Consider the following 16240-nt stretch of genomic DNA (forward strand, 5'->3'; position numbering starts at 1 on the left):
CCACCCAACCCCACAGCCTCAACACAAAAAATCCCCCTCATCCAACCATCCAGACCCAAGGGCAAAAGCCACAAGATCCCCCGCACAATACAAATCACCAATCCCACTCTCAACACTCAACATATCCGCCGTCGTCTGAAGGCGCATTGTCAATTCCTCTTTCAATAATTGTTGCTGCTGCAGTTGACCAACATGTTGTTTGTTTATTAGAACAGCATCCAACTGCTTCCCACCCTCTTCAGTTCCGCCACCACCACCCCTTTTAACTTGGGCGGTCTTTTTCTTTCGTGATCTGAATGGCGAATCATCATCTCCATGGTGGACGGTATTGCTATGTAACTTATGATTCGCGGGACGGGGCGTAAGTGGTGCCCGCTGCAGCTGTTTTTGTTGCAGTTGCAGTTGTAGTTGCAGTGGCTCCGCTGTCTGTCCCTGGTTCGGACAGGGCGGCTCCAATTTCTTCAGGAGCATCTGCAGCAGGAATGAAAGCCAGATCAGATTGGTTCTGGGGTTGTAGTGCTTCCACTGCCGGGGTTTGGAAGGAGGTTGTGTGGGGCAGAGGAGGTTCTCTTGATGATATACCTCGGATCGCATACTAATTTACATAGCGAGTTAGGACATGCATAATGATAGAAGAAGAAACAAATAAGAAATAAAGAAACAGCAACTCACAATCGATATGTATCCCTCAGCAATTTCTCATCCGCGTCTCGCCCAATTGCGCCAAATATTTGCCTCTTGTCAAGATCCGACCAGGCAATCTCTACCGTTGGATTTTCGCTCCCCGCCTCGGCCTCTGCCTCCGCCTCCACATCCCCATCGGGCGTATTGAGTGCTTGTAACTCTGCTCTCGAAAGTGAATAATCAATTATAGTCGTTTCAAGTCCACTTAGACCAAACCCCGTTGTCCTACCACCTCGTCCCAACCCTTCTAAGGCTGATGTCGATGAGCCCATCGACATGTTACCAGCCTTCTTCGTAGGCTTGATGCAAATATTCCCAAGGTGAAGGTCGCGGTGCTACAAGGGCTGTCAGTGATTATACATAACGTCTAGCAATACACATTTACTACATCCATTCAGTTAAAAAAAAAAAAAAAAAAAAAAAAAAAAAAAAAAGTAAAAAGAAGAACCTACCTCAAACGCCGCAAACTGTTCCGCCCGCGCAAGGGCCAACGCAACCCCCCAAAAGATATCATAAACCTGAAAAATCGACGACCACGGAAACTTCTCCAACTCGCAGCCCGCATTATCCATTTCTAAAACCGCCCACAGCTGCGTATCTGGGTACGACTTTGCCTTACTGGGGTCCGGGTTAAAACACTCGCTCGCATTCGTCTGTTTATACTGCGTCCACGCCTGTTGGTACGTATCCGGGAACCGTCCCTGGACGACATGCACCTCCCGAAACCTCGCAAAGCCCGGGATGGAATCGAGCAGCTTCAGGAGTTGCACCTCGGACACGATTTCCTGGACGGTGGTGAATTTCTTGGAGCCGACGCCACGCTGTGCACGGAGGGGGATGATTTTGAATACCCCATCCTTGTAGACTTTTAGGCGGGCCAGTCGTGACTTGGAGAGATTGCATTTGGAAATATCTTTGCTGAGCCGTAGCTGGTAGACTTCTCCGTAGGAACCCTCTGCGATCTTCTCGACAGTAAACATATCACCCGCCCGTCGAGCCCAGCTTGCGAAGCTCTGGACTCCGCGCGAGGATATGGGGGACGTTGCTTCTTTGAGGATGGGGCGTACGTAGCTGTTTAGTTTTAGGTCTTCGATCCAGCCGGACGAGCGTCGTGGTCTTCGCTTAGATTTGGCGGTTTCTAGGGATTTGGAGACGCTGGTATCTCGTTCATGTGTGACGGCCTCTCGTTGGACACCATTGTAAGCAGATATGCGGATCTCGACCATAGGCTGTTCGCGCCCTTGAGCTTCATTTTCGCCCGGCACATCTGATTGTGCAGTTGTAGAAACATCCTCCTCGTCCCTGTCCACATCAACCGTCCGCTCATTAACGTCCAATTGAAGCGCAGATAAACCCTTTCCTAGAGCTGTAATCATATTCTCAACCTCAACTTCCTGCCTTTCATTTGCTATAACGGGAGCTTTACTCGGGACATTATTATGCTCCCGCTCGAGAACCGCACGGGGCGCATCTACCTCCCGCTTGCCATATACCCTTCGTGAGCGATTATTGGTAGCCGCAGTAGTTGCAGACTTTGTGTAGGTGTGTGTATTCCGGGGTAATCTCTTAGTTGAAGATATAGGGCTGGCGGAGGGTGAGAATAGCGACATGTCGCATCGATTGCAGAATTGAAACGAGTGTGACGGTTGAGGTGTAGATTTGGAAGAAGAGAAGGACGGTTCGAGTGAATAGTATAAAAATAATAAAAATAATAATAAGCAATATATAGACTATATACAATAGTATGCAGTGTTGTTGAGGGTTATTATTACTCCTATATATGAGGCAGCAAGCACTCCCAGCGATCTGAGGGGGTGAGGCGCAACTGATGTTTATATATTTCCCTAAACGGCTAAAAGCTCTGTTGCTGAGACAACACATCATGTGACTTAGGACTGCCGAGGTTGTTTCCTGATGCCGGAAGGTTTGATGTAAATGAATTGTAACTCACTCACTAAATTCTGCTACAAATATTAGTTATCATACATAGATCTTTTCTTTTTTATCAATCGAGGGCCAATTCTACTCCGGTGTATAATTGATAAGGAGGGTGAATTTGGTGTATTGAAATGACTGTTACACGATTTGTCGGTTGAATCTTCAAAGTTCCCAGTTGATCACGATGATGTCATCTCTCTATATATTATAGAAAAACCAACTTTTTCCGAGTAAAATGCCCTGTAACGTGACCTCACGTGACATCACATGCACCCCATCAAAAATCCATGGATATGTAGTGGCGCCTGCCAATTGCATCACTCTATATCATCACCACCGCCTCTAACGCCCCGTAACACCCCCTATCACTTCCACTTCATACCCCTATCCCCATCTTATCACTCACTCTTACCACCTCTACCACCTCTACCACCTCTACTCTCTCTATCATCACCACTGCCTCTACTGCCTCACAGCACCCTCTATCACTTTCACTCTCTATCTCTATTCTTATCTTATTATTCTATCTCTCTCTTACCATCTCTATTATCTCTCTCACTTCTATCATCTCTATCATCTCTCTCTGTCATCTTTTTCACTCTCTAGCCTCTCTATCATCATCATTATCTCTACTACTCTACAGTCTCTTCTATTACTTTCACTATCTCTACTTCTCTCTTACTATCTCTATCACATTTTGATCTCTGTGTTTATAGTATATACTGCTAAATACTCTGTAATAAAATCTCATATGATGTCATATACATCTCTTTGAATTCATGAATGAGATTGAATAGCTGACTCTGCAGTCTGTACAGCTCTGATTAATCTGATAATGATGATAGAGATGATACAGAGTGAAAGAGAGTAGTAGAAGAAGTAGAGATGATGATAATGATGATGATGAGAGAGTAGAGAGTGAAAGAGATGAAAAGAGTGATAACAGTGAGTAGAGATAGAGAATGAAACTGATAAAGAAGATTGTGAGGTGATAGAGATGATGATGGTGATAGAGGGGGATTGCGGGGCGGTAGAGGCGGTGGTGGTGGTAGAGGGGGTAGAGGGTAAGGGGTGGAAGGGGTGGTAAAGGGGGGGTAGGGAGTGGTTGGGGGGGAGGGTGGAAGTGGTAGAGGGGGCTGCGCAAGCAGAAAAGCGAGCGTAAGCGAGCATTTGATGCTTGTTTACAATTGAGAATATTCGATATTGGCAATATGTCTATTGGCCCATGTGCAGGTATGGGAAAAGAAAAGGTGATACGTCTACTTCTCCTTCCAGTTCCATGTATGTTGGCTATAGGTGAAGAAGATGAGAAAGAGGTCAAGATTCACAGTTGAACAGAAAACAAGGCTTCCAGAGAGAAAGAAACGGATGGGGGACCTTGGCATATCTAACATATATCCTACACTCGAGGATATGAAATAATAATAAGAGACGCAATGGTTTACAGTCGCTCTAAGAGGGGTACTCGACTGAGCTAGCTAAGTAAAGTTATTTCTCACGAGTGTCGTCCCTGCGGAAGCGAGAATGGGTTGAAGATACCTCCTCAGTCATTCTTCGTGGGGGTAGTTGGCTGGATGAAGCGAGTTCAAACTTGACCTTTCGTTTCATTTTCCAGATGAAATAACAGGCAGATCAGATGCTGTGTGTCTTAGGGAACTGTATGTTCTTCTCCCTATCATTATCCTTTGTTTGGAGCAACAGTCTATGACTATGAATTTTGAGAAAGCCAACAGAACTCAACTCAATAAATAAAAGTAAGTAATAATGAGCATGCTATTGAACCACCATCATCCTTGAAAAAAGGGGTAATTATTTGTTGCAATGATTGTAATTAAATACCCTTAACAGGGCTCTGATATGGGCAAAAACGCGACAGGGATGATATTGTATGTATGAGAGATGATATGATGTCAGGGTTGTATGTACATTTATTTAGATCCTCAGTGTGGAATAGATAACTAAAGCTATTAATTAATTAATTATTCAAGCATTGAGAGGGCATGTATATAAATATTTCTAGTTATATTATTTATTATTACCAGAGATAATTAGCAAAAGCTCTGAATTAACTCTCCAGCAGCTTGAGTAATATGAATGACATCCAATATCATCATCTCATTCTTCATTCTCTGCTAAAGTTCCCTTGGCTCTCTCCTTGCTTGACCCAACCAATGAAACTCTGGGCGATGTTTATTGTTTATTTTTTATTTTTTCTTCTTCTTTTTTCTTCTTTTTTTTAATACTTCCTTGAATCTAGAACATCCTCTTCTTCTTATCCCCCTCAATCCGAGGCCCACATCACATGCAGACTCACTCAGCCTGACTCCTCCTCTTCTTCTCCATCTTTTTTTTATTTTTATTTTTTTTTTATTATTATCTTGTCCCTTACTCTTAATTCTTTCTGCCTTGAGGAGCGTCCATCATCTGGCTGTATCACCGGCTCCAGCACGCGACACCAATTTTTTTTTTTTCTCTTTTTCTTTTCTTTTCTTTTTTTTTTTTTTTCCCTCCTCTTTGCCCTGTTATTTATTCCCGTTCTCCCGTCCCATTCTCGTTTTTGGCGCCAAACTCGAGAATTTTCTCCCTTTTCCCCGACGCGTCAACCTCCTCCTACTTCCTCCCTCATCTCATGTCTGATTAATCTTTTATCTTCTCGGCTTCTATCTTCTATAATCTCTCCAGACTGTCAGCTATCCCCATGTCGGATGCATTGTCGACATGGCGTTCAACTTCAACTGGTCGCCCCTCATGGCAGACGCCGGTTTCTACACCCGCGCCCAAGAGCTGCTGACTGCCGCCCTGAACAAATCCCCCAAACCACCCATTATCGTCGATGATATCGTCGTCACCGAGCTGAATTTGGGCTCCAACCCGCCCGAACTGGAAATCCTGGAAATTGGGGATCTGGCGGAGGATCGGTTCCGCGGCATCTTCAAGATGTCCTATGCTGGAGATGCGTTCTTAACCCTCAAGACCTGTGTCCAGGCAAACCCCTTGAATACGTATCTCCTTACTCGACACCCCTTTACCTCTCCGCAACCTCTTGCTGCTGCGTAAGTGGCCGACTATTTCTATTTTACTCTCTCTCTCTCTCTCTCTCTCTCTCTTTATATATATTGTTGCTATTTCTAGTGGGGGAAAACTAAGAACATAAAAAATTTGCTAACAACTTTCCCCCTCTCCTACTACAGAACTGGTTTAACCATCCCCCTCCAAATTACACTCTCTGACATAAAACTCTCCGGCTTCGTCATCCTCGTCTTCTCAAAGCAAAAGGGCATTACCGTTGTCTTTCGGAACGATCCCCTCGAATCTCTAAAAGTCTCGTCGACTTTCGATTCGATCCCGTTCGTCCGCGATTATCTACAGAAAGAAATCGAAGGCCAGCTGCGAATCCTCTTCATGGACGAGTTGCCCGCAATCATACACAGGCTGTCTTTGCGGCTGTGGGGCACCGAATACAGCGAATTGGAGACCACCTCAGCTCAAGTCACGAATCCATCCCTTGATGGTCCCGGTCTGGATCCCCTGTTGAACCCCCCGCAGGACCCCGTCGACGCATCGGGGAATGTTCTATCAATTTCGGAGATCGCATCCCTATCCCTCGACTCCGGCGTCGAGATGCATTCCCTTTTCTCCCGCAAGAATGTGCTCCGCCTAGCCGCGCTGACGGATTCCCAACGCACACTGTCTCTGTTCACGCCGTCTATCCGAGAAGTCGTGTTTAGAGCGTGGACGGGTTCAATGGAGCAGGCTGATGGACCCAGCGGCCTCGTCTCCCCCATGAGTCCCCCGCTCTCCAGAACCCATTCGCACATTGCAACATCTTCACTCTCACTCCAAGACGCTGCAAGCTTGGCGTCTTCGTCGCACAGTCGACCAACCCCCCCTTCGTCTGGGTTTAGTGGATACGGACTCAGCATGGGTGCCGGTCGGCATTCCAAAGCCCACGCGAGGAAACGAAAGAAGCGGGTCGTCGATCTTCGACGACGGCCCAAGAGCGCGGATGATATGGAAAGCGTCAGCGGTGAAAGCGCGTACACCACCACCACCAGTGCAGTCTCTGTATTCTCCGGCTCAACCATCCCAGAAGAGAATAACGATGACCCCGTTACCCCTCCAGTTTCACCACAGCGTACGATCAGGCGACCAACCCTACGCGACCGCATTGCCGCCCGTGACGACGCCGAGAGAAACTCTCGGAGAGGCATACCCGCGGAATTCGGACATGATTTGCCTGCTGTCCGCACTTCGCCACCTATAGCCAATGATATGGCCAGGATAATAGCATCAGCCTCGAACCTCCAGCGCCAACTCCAACAGCAACAACCTGCAGATTCGAAGCCGTTACCATCACTTCAAGAAACTGCCCCTATCCGAACACTCCGGCCTTCTCCATCTTCTACTCCACAATACCCAACTGAAAAACCCAACGCCTCTAATAACTACACATCTTCCTCCTCTCCCTCCGCGCGAGATCCACAGCAGCAGCAGCCGCAACAACTCTCCCGCCCATCTTCATCCTTCATCATGGAATCAGCCCAGAACGGCGGCATCCTGGAACAGGCATGGATGATGAAGATGGCCAGTGAAATCGCGCGCAGGATCCAGGATGAGAAGATGGGCGGCGAGGATCCTACCAACAGCAGCAGCCGTGGCGGCAGTGGTGGTGGGTTTTGGGAACGCCCGTCAATGCGCTCGCATACCCCGCCGCCTGCTTATCGGCATTGAGATTGAGGGTGACAATTCTCAGCACTTGGTGTTGGTTTATTATGATCATTATTTACAGTTCCTTTCCTTTGTTTTATTTTTTATTTGTTATTTATTTTTTATTTTTTTAACCCCCCTTCTCTGGGATTTGGCATGCATGGTGTTCCGGGCAGAGAGCATCGCATGTTTTGCCCCCCTTGCACATTTACAGACAGTCTGCACCTGCACATCTACTGTTCTCACCGGTGCAGATGAAAAATCCCGGATCCCCAGGGAAACCCTTTTACCTTCATGATTGCTATGATATTGTTTTTCGTTGCTTGTCTATTCCTTTTTCTACCCCTCTCCTCACCCCTAAAACCTCCTCTTTTAAGCACCCCCGTTATTTCTGGGGAAGCATCGTTCCGGTTGTATTATATTGGCGCGTGGGCGACATTAGGACCCCTTGGATATACCCCTTTTCTATCGGTTTTTCTTTTGGTTTTCAAAATGTATTTGATGGTATTTTTTTTATTTTGTCCTTTCTACGGCTGGCTGGCGGCAGGGAACACAAAAAGCACAAAATGGAAAAAGGGCGGAACAAAAAGAATTACTGCGGCTGGCTGCTGGTATACTGGTATTTGATCGGTTTTATTTTTTATTTTTATTTTTCTTTATTCTGTTCCCCTTTCTTTTCGCGCGGGAAAGGCACTGTAATGTACTACATACATGCTCTCAACTCTGTCCTTTGTATAAATGGGGGTTTTGGTTTTGATGCGACTCAATTGGTACTAATTTGTATAGTTGGTGATATATTTTGTATTTATTTCTCTTGTTGATTTCGTGTCCTGGATTTGTTCAGAACTTTTTTTTTTTTCCCAGTGGTATTTTATTTTCGGATGTTGTGCGGCGTTTTAAAGAATAATGCAATATGTCAGTCAGTAACAATTCAATGGAACTTACCTTTATACAATGTACATGTACAGTACAATGTTAATTCCCTCTTAATTCCCTCTTAATTCCCTCGCAAAAACCCTGTTCCCTCGACTCCTGGAGATATTCTGTTCCGTCAAACTAAATCCGGGGCCTAGCGTTGCGTTGAGTCGGCGCACTTATTAAATACACAAGCAGAGCTACCAGCTCCTTATTATATTATTAGATAACTAGACCCTGGCTGTTTGTGCTGTAAATAGCTGAAATTTGCCCTCGAACCTCAACCACATTCCGTCTCGTGGCCTCACCTCACCAACATCAACCACCAGCCACCAGTTCTCCCACGGCACGGCACAACTCTAAGGTCGCCAATCGAGGTCGCATCGACAACAATGTCTGGCCTACTTCAGAACCTGTTAAAGGGCGATGTCAACGCTCCATCGTCAGCTCCCTCCAGCGGCGATGACGCAGGTATGCGGTCAATCTTTCCTCCCTCCCCTCCCTTTCCCTTCCCTTTCCCCACACAAAACCCAATTGCTCCAACAGAAAAGGCTAACTGACATTTCCCCTCTCTTCTAAACAATCTAGACTTCGCCGACTTCGCCGCAGGCATCCCTGAACCTCCTCCACCACAACCTGTCCTTACCGCCACCGGCGCCGCAGGGACCCCCCTAACAGCGACCCAGGAAGCCATTCCGGCCAGCGGCAACGCCCGACCATATACAGCATGGTACCGCGTCTGGGAGCGCCACTCGCGCCAGGACTTTATGCAAGAAGCCTTCGTGATCCCCTTCATCGCGGTCCTGCTCCTGCTGCATGTCTGGGGCATGGGCAAGAACCGGCGCAGAGCCAAGAAATGGGCGCAGGCTCACCTGCCCATCCTACAGAGCGAGTTTGCCGTCGTCGGCTATGGCGGCGTGGGTGGTGCGCGCCGGGCGCCGTCGGCCGATGACGTGCAGGCGGAAGGGCTGGCGAAGGCGGCGGCGGCTGCGTCGGCGTCTTCGGGCGACGAGCTTGTGGTGCCCGCGTCGATGCTGAAGGAGATGTCGGGCACGGAGTTCGCGACGTACGCCACCGGCCGGCAGAATGTGGCGTTCATGGATGTCTCGATTAAATTGTTCCGGTGGTATAACCCGCTGTACATGCTTGGTGATTTTGCGGTGAGCATGTTTTTCGACTCGTGGCCTGTGCCGGTGGAGCGGGTGGAGTGCACGGCGTATTCGTTTGATGGGAAGGAAAAGGATCTTGTTCCCGCGCCGTCGGCGGTGGAGAAGGAGCTCATCGAGCAGCGGACGAAGGGGGCGGCGAATAACTCGAGTTACGATGGGTTTGTGTTTGCGGTTGTGCATAAGAACTGCATGCGCAAGCTACGTGAGGATCGATATGATATCTCCCTGACGTTTACGAGGGATAATCCGAAATTACCTCAGTGGGCGACCGTTATGAGTGAGAGTGCGGAGATTACAGAGACGATGCTTACGGCTGACCTCATCAAGGCGGTGGAAGAAGCTGGGGAGGATTTTGAGTACTTGATCATTACTGACCAGCCGCTGGATAAGCCTACGAAGTAAGATTTTACTTATATATACATATCTATATATAATATATGAACAGGCCTTCCCCTCAGCAATTTACTAACAAGAAACAACCCCCAAAACAGACTTGACGAAACCACCCCCGGCAAACGCATAAACCTCTCCCTCCGCCTGCCCAAATCCGGCTCCTACGCCACCACGATGCCCATCTTCACCTACTTCCTCCGCCTAACCGACCGCGTCGTCTCAGCCGCCCACTTCCGCGCCGAAGTCGTGCGCAAACTGCGCAACACGCGCGACGAGGAGACGCGCAAGCTGCGTCGCGCGTACGAGGAGGAGAAGAGCGAGGAGCGCAAGTTGCAGGCGGAGAAGGCGAAGAAGGAGGAGCGGGATCGGTTGTTGAGGGGGATGTCGGCGGAGGAGCAGAGGAAGTTTTTGGAGAAGGAGAGGGAGAGGGAGACGAAAAGGGGGATGAAGAAGGCGACGAGGAAGGGGTAGATGGTTTCTTTTTGCGCGTGTTTGAGTGGCGTGTGAGTGAGTGTGTGTGTGTGTGTAATGGGAGGGGAGTTTGGTGGGGAAGGGAGGTGACAGACAAGGTGAAAGGTTCAGTGTCGTTTATTTCCTTTTTTACCCGTGTGGGGGGTGGCTTGATGCAAGGTGGTTGAGACGCGATTTGTGTGTGTGCGTGGAACAGGTCAAGCCGAGTTTTTCGCTTCCTTTTTGTATAAAAAGCAACATGAGTCCGTGGTGGGAAGGAATATCGGTGGTTTTATAGGAGGGGATAAATAACTTTTGGGCCTACGTCGCCAGATGATGTTTGTGCTTTGTTACTGTTAAGTAAGGGCTTGTTTTACTACATAGCCACCTGTATCTACTAACTAGGTATTTTATTATTTTATTTTCGAGGGTCTGCTTATAACACTTGTTCCCGTACTTGTTTTCATGAAACCGGGTATGTATCCATGTTGCGTTAGGGCAAGAGAGACCTTTTTTTGATTTTGAATAAAAAGATTAAACCTCAAAAGGTTGTCATGTTTTTGACGGATTTCCTCCACAGGCTTCTAATTTTATTGAGTCAAATCGACAGCGGCGAGAATGCTACCTATGCAGAACCAACCATGTCAATTATCACATGTTATTGTACTATGCACGAAGCACTATCATAAGAATGCCACCAACGCATATGGAGATGGAGAAGTATGATATGGATTTGGGAGTGAGCCAATGGGCGGGTAGGCACCTGGAAGACACCGAGAACGATCATATAACTACTCTTCTATCTCCCTCTGTCGGATTTTTGAAAAGTATAGATTGGAAAACCATCCACGGGTAACTGGAAAAAGTGATTAAGCAGAGAATGGATACGATATCAGTTAATGAAACGCCGTGGAACACATGTGTGTTGTTGTGAGAGGACTTTTTTTTTGTTCCTTTTGCATATTTCTATATATACAAGTTTGCATATCATATCACGCACATAACACACCCTCTATCCTCTCGCCGCAGCAATTCCAGCTAAGATGTAACTTTTTCATAATCAAAAAGATTTATTTTTCTGCTTTGAGAGAAGGACGACCCTCTCTCACAGATCAAGGTAGTTTGCGCATTGGCTAGAATTTCAGCGAGCTTATCTCCTCGCCAACTCCTTTTGATACATTTAATACCAGGTTTTGTAACCCTGTTAATCCGATATAATTAGCATCATTCACCCTGCTATTTTGTGGGATATTTGGAAAAAGCGGGATTTTTTTAAGGGAAAGAAAGTAGAACTCACAAGAACGGTTCGGCACATGGCGTAGAAGGACGCTGTTGTAGACGCAAAGCAATCAAGTTGGTTAGCTAACTTGGATTGGGCTCGTTTGATATAGGACCCGGAGTCGGAAATTGGGGGAAAACATACCACCGAAGGAGCCAAAGAGGGAGATGTAGAATGGGTAGAGAAGGTACGGGCTGCGGTGGGACTGTAGTTTTGAGTAATAGTTAGATATCAGGTCGTCCCATATTCGGCTTTTCTTTAAGTTGTGTTGCGTAATTGTATCCGGATTTCTTTGGGGAGGAATTGGGGAAGCGGATTTAACGCACCTTGTTCCAGATGCGCTTGCCGTCATTTTTCTGGAAGAGGCGTTGGTAGTAGGGGACACGGTTCTCCCGGAAGATGAATCTAAATAGGCACAATTGCGAATGTTAGCACGTATCACCAAATATTTGCACACAAGTTCATAGTTCAACTGGCATCTGAATTGGTGCTGTCCTGTCATTCGGGAATTGGAATATGCTGCCAGGCTGCGATAGGGCAATTCGACAGGAAACCTACCCGGCCATTCTGGGGAAGGTTCGGGATACCATGGCTGCGAGGTTTGAGAGTGCTAAACTGGGGAGCAGAGTGAGGAACTGGGGGTCAATGGGGTGAAGTTGTTGTTTGATGTTGACGATGAGGTTCCGCTTCCTTGCCGAAGTTGTTTGAGGTCGGATCACCTCAGGTCACGTGGATTAGAAAACAGACTAGCCTCTTCCGGAAAGCTGCTTGGCATCATTTTTGACGGTTGATTCTAAGGCGACAACTTGGTTACCAGATGTCGCCTTTTACTTTGACTGAACTACACACCAGCAAGCAAGCAAAAAGACCCTACTGTCCTGACGTTGCCCTTTCACTCTTGCGACAGTTAAGTGCTATTGGGCGTGCGTAACCGTCCATTGCTGCTACGCTCTCTGCCGCGGCCCCAAATGCAACTGGCTGTCCGAAAGCGGCTGGGAACGCGCTCTACATTGTCCCTACTCAGCTCTTTGCTTGCTGCTTCAACTACGCTAGACCAATTGCATTTGAATGAGATATGCTTAAGATGCGCGATACATAGCTCTAGAGCCTATGGGAACAAACCTTATGTGACAAATCTACCCAAGCATAGCAAAATCACAGTCCTTAACGGAACCCGGCGACGAAGTCAAGATGCAAAGCTGTACGGCCGTAGTCGTCCCACCACAACTCACGCAAAGCCATACGGACATTCCCTTAGTTTCCAGCGATACCTCAATATAGATTCGGTCATGAAAGCCTCCTTGACAACCTCAAAGGAAGAGAAGACACCTGCCGCGACCTCCCGGCTCTCAAATTATTTGCACGACTCAGATGCTTTTCGTTCCGGAGATTGGCGGTTGGATCCCGAAAGGATCAAGTTTGAATCGGACGTTGGCCACTCTAGAGATATTGGAACCAAATTGGTTGACAGTCCCCCCTTTGCCAATGATTTTACGCTCTGGAAGCACTTGCTCCTTTATCGCAAACGACACTATGGAGACGATGGCGTGGTAGATATCTGGAAGGGCTTAAGGGAAAGAGGACAACCAATCGACTTACCTGTGGAAGGAGAATATGCTTCGCTCTTCTGGAGAAACTTTATCATAGTTGGCTGGAAACGCAATGATTTTTTGACTGAAGTATACTCCTATGCCTGCGAACTTTATGAGCGATCTGGGAAGGCTTGGGATAGAGAGAAATTTTACAAGTCTGTTGTGCTCGGGTTATTCAAAGCGGGCAAATTTTCCAGGGGAGTCCAATGGCACGAGAAACTAAAAGACACTCACTTGTCAAACCCAAATGCTATGTTATTGCTACTATTTGAACCCGCGGTTTCAATCGATGGTGGTTTAAGAGCATTAAGGAAGGTATGCAGAACAGTTGATAATCACCAGATATACTGCCATACTGTGCCATTTCTCGTGAAGGCTGGAAGACTAGCCGATGCTCTTGCAATGCATAATTTCCTCATAGAACGGAACGATTTGCCCCAATCAGCACAAGATATCTCGCCTTTAATACAACATCTACGACATTTTGGCTCGAAGCCGGAAATAGAATTGTTCCTAGCCAATTTAAAGTTGAAAGGCCTGTTCCAAAACGATATATCAATAATAACTCTCAGCCCAACGAGCGGGAATCGAACGAGTATAAATGTCCCTCCGGAAGTTAAACAAAAAGAGACGAACGCTGTCAACGACAAGCTCGGTGCCCGCTTGTTCGCTACGAAGACGTTTACGTTTGATCTTATCCTTGCCGGCGTCAAGGCATTTGGCGCTACCGCTATCAGGCCGCAAACCCTGAGACAGATGGCTTTGAAGGCTGGAGGCGCGAAAAAACTACGTGAACAGATCGATATTTTGAAGAAAGAAGGGATTTCAATCGGAAACTCGGCGTTTTCGAGGGTTGTCCAGAAACTAGCCTCTGAAGGAAATGACTTCATATTGTATGAACTTTTGCAGAGCAATCTGCACCCGGATGTTCTGGAGGACCTGGAAACCGTGGAGTGGCTCTTTAATTCCTCTTCTGTCGCTGGTGAGATGGGACGGGCTCGTATGCTCTTCAAAGCCCTGTCCATCTTGTCTACTGAGGACCCTCTTCACTATAACATCCTCCTCCGTAATGCAGCACACATGAGGGATTGGCAAAAAATACCCCGCATGCTGGACCAAATGAGGCAACATGACATTTCCCCGGCAAATTATTCTCTATATGTTATGGTCAAGAAGATACTGCCCCAACGGAGGCCGGGAACACAGGAACCTCGCAATCCGGAGAATTCTCGTGCAATCACGTTTTTGATTGGCACATTGCAAAATATGGTGAGCACTGGGATGGAGGTTCCACCACGTTGTTGGAGGGAAGTGTTGAAACGACTTGGCATGAGCGGTGACTGGCAAGAGTTTAGGAAATTGTGCCTCTGGCTAACACATTTTTACTCGCCAATCAATCCCAAGCGCTTTGCGTCAACTTTTGACGCTGACGCTGCCTCAGCTGATTGCCCTACCTCCAATGTGGACCATGGGAAGTTCCTGCCAGCTGCACATCCGAATGCTCCCTTCCGCCAGCTTTTTTCTGTGCACTTACAATATGCCATAATCGCGTGGGGTTTTAACCTTCCGCCCAACACCAGGGAAATATATTACAATCCGTTCAGCACGGAGCGCGAGAAAATCATACCCTGGATACGAGGGCACGTCCTCTTGCGTGAGCTGAAACTAAAGGGGGTGATCGTGCAAATGAACACGGTTCGCCGGGCAACTCGACATCGACTCGCTGTGCTATTTGGTGAGTACCGAGTTTCCAACCGCCCGAAAAACCGCATGTTGCGTTCTACGAATCCATGGACCCTTGAAGAGATATTGGAAGATATAAATAATGTGTGGGAATTGCCGTTGTTTGGGTACTTGGCGCAAGAGGATATGTATGACCTCGTGAACCCCAAAACTCGCACCCCAGGCCAAGAGAATGAGGAAGGCAGGTCGTCAGAGAGGTCGGATTATCCACGTGTATCGAGGCAAAGGACATATAGAGAAGAAAGAGTGAAGGCGGAAAAACAGCTTCACAATGATTATGGTGATTACTAGGGCTTTTACTGCCTCGAGTGTTGACATGGTTGGTTGTTTGGATTACCCAATGAATGTATTTATCTTTTTGCAAATACCTGAGGTAGCCAAGCATTCACAACTATTAATAAGCTTGTAGTGTATGTTTTCAATCACCTCTCTATGTCGAGTTTATTAAGCTTACATCTTTCTGGTTCCTTAGATTCCGACTACGCTGAAAACGCGCTGAATGCAGAAATATGTCTACCTCCCAGATGAAATACAACGGCGATTGTGGATCATGGGTGAAATGGAGATATTTCAGGACGCCGTGCTATGTGGGATTATGGAGTGTTTCCATCTACAAATTTACGTTGTCACGCATACTATATATAAATGTTTTATATTCCATGCCAAATGGGAGCGGACTCTGTCGCTTCCGCTGTCATCACTAAATGTGATATTATACATTGTCATTCTCCCTCCCGATGCGGAATTTACAGCCGCGCATATTATCATCCATGTATATACTCCTCCATCCCCAATTTACCACCAACGGTCTGTCCCACATTGCACTCGCCTCATTGTCTTCGTGGCCTCCCCAAACGACTCCACCGCCTCCATCACATCACGCCTTGCATCATCGACGATTTTTCACTGTTGTCTTCGAAACGCAATTCGAAATCGTATCGCCCCCACGGAATTCTTATGAAAACCACGCCGTCCTTCCCAGGTTCAAAGCAACATTAATGTGGTCCTTTCATCAGGACGCTTACCGTTTATAAACCATGTCCAAGGCACTCAAAATGAGTTGGGGATCGTTTCCCCCGAAGTTGGAAAAAATTACCAGCACAAACTTTGTCCGTTTGTCAAAATATTTTGTCAGGGACGTCGACCGGCAGTTATTCTTGTTGATTTCCTCGATCAGGGGCGTGCATTTGCTACAGTTGGTAAGCTCAATGGGTTTGCCGATCGCGAAGGGAGGAAACCTGCGCCCCGGTCCAACTCAGAAGGACTCGAGATTTCGGAAAAACCATGCCCTACCCTAACATGTTACGGGACCTTTCGAATTTGTTGGAGACGGTGAAGTTAGGATCGTATCCGTCGCTTGATAATTTGAT

At 47.2% G+C, this 16240-nt stretch overlaps 5 protein-coding genes across 5 annotated transcripts; 3 read left to right on the forward strand and 2 right to left on the reverse strand.

Annotated features, from left to right (window-relative positions):
• Positions 1–3: 3 nt before the first annotated feature.
• On the reverse strand, positions 4–2481 carry BDCG_05741 (HASPIN protein kinase). Its single transcript, XM_045421435.1, has 3 exons — positions 1137–2481; positions 673–1019; positions 4–595 (listed from the first exon to the last, which is right to left on the reverse strand). Exons 1-3 carry the CDS (start codon positions 2292–2294, stop codon positions 19–21), a joined length of 2082 nt encoding a protein of 693 aa, XP_045277321.1. The 5' UTR covers positions 2295–2481; the 3' UTR covers positions 4–18.
• Positions 2482–5340: 2859 nt separating this feature from the next.
• Positions 5341–7353, forward strand: BDCG_05742 (mitochondrial distribution and morphology protein 34; the record flags this gene model as incomplete). The annotated part of the gene is made up of 2 exons (XM_045421436.1): positions 5341–5675; positions 5814–7353. The coding sequence occupies 2 exons, from the start codon at positions 5341–5343 to the stop codon at positions 7351–7353; spliced, it is 1875 nt and encodes a 624-aa protein (XP_045277322.1).
• Positions 7354–8636: 1283 nt separating this feature from the next.
• BDCG_05743 (uncharacterized protein) lies at positions 8637–10277 on the forward strand (the record flags this gene model as incomplete). Its single annotated transcript, XM_045421437.1, has 3 exons — positions 8637–8715; positions 8833–9811; positions 9905–10277. 3 exons carry the CDS (start codon positions 8637–8639, stop codon positions 10275–10277), a joined length of 1431 nt encoding a protein of 476 aa, XP_045277323.1.
• A 1159-nt stretch (positions 10278–11436) lies between these two features.
• Positions 11437–12125, reverse strand: BDCG_05744 (uncharacterized protein; the record flags this gene model as incomplete). The annotated part of the gene is made up of 5 exons (XM_045421438.1): positions 11437–11457; positions 11554–11585; positions 11680–11740; positions 11862–11940; positions 12094–12125. The coding sequence occupies 5 exons, from the start codon at positions 12123–12125 to the stop codon at positions 11437–11439; spliced, it is 225 nt and encodes a 74-aa protein (XP_045277324.1).
• A 378-nt stretch (positions 12126–12503) lies between these two features.
• Positions 12504–15161, forward strand: BDCG_05745 (uncharacterized protein; the record flags this gene model as incomplete). The annotated part of the gene is made up of 1 exon (XM_045421439.1): positions 12504–15161. One exon carries the CDS (start codon positions 12504–12506, stop codon positions 15159–15161), a length of 2658 nt encoding a protein of 885 aa, XP_045277325.1.
• Between the last annotated feature and the right edge of the window lie 1079 nt (positions 15162–16240).

Source organism: Blastomyces dermatitidis (assembly GCF_000003525.1).
Source record: "Blastomyces dermatitidis ER-3 genomic scaffold supercont1.6, whole genome shotgun sequence".
Classification (NCBI taxonomy): domain Eukaryota; kingdom Fungi; phylum Ascomycota; class Eurotiomycetes; order Onygenales; family Ajellomycetaceae; genus Blastomyces; species Blastomyces dermatitidis.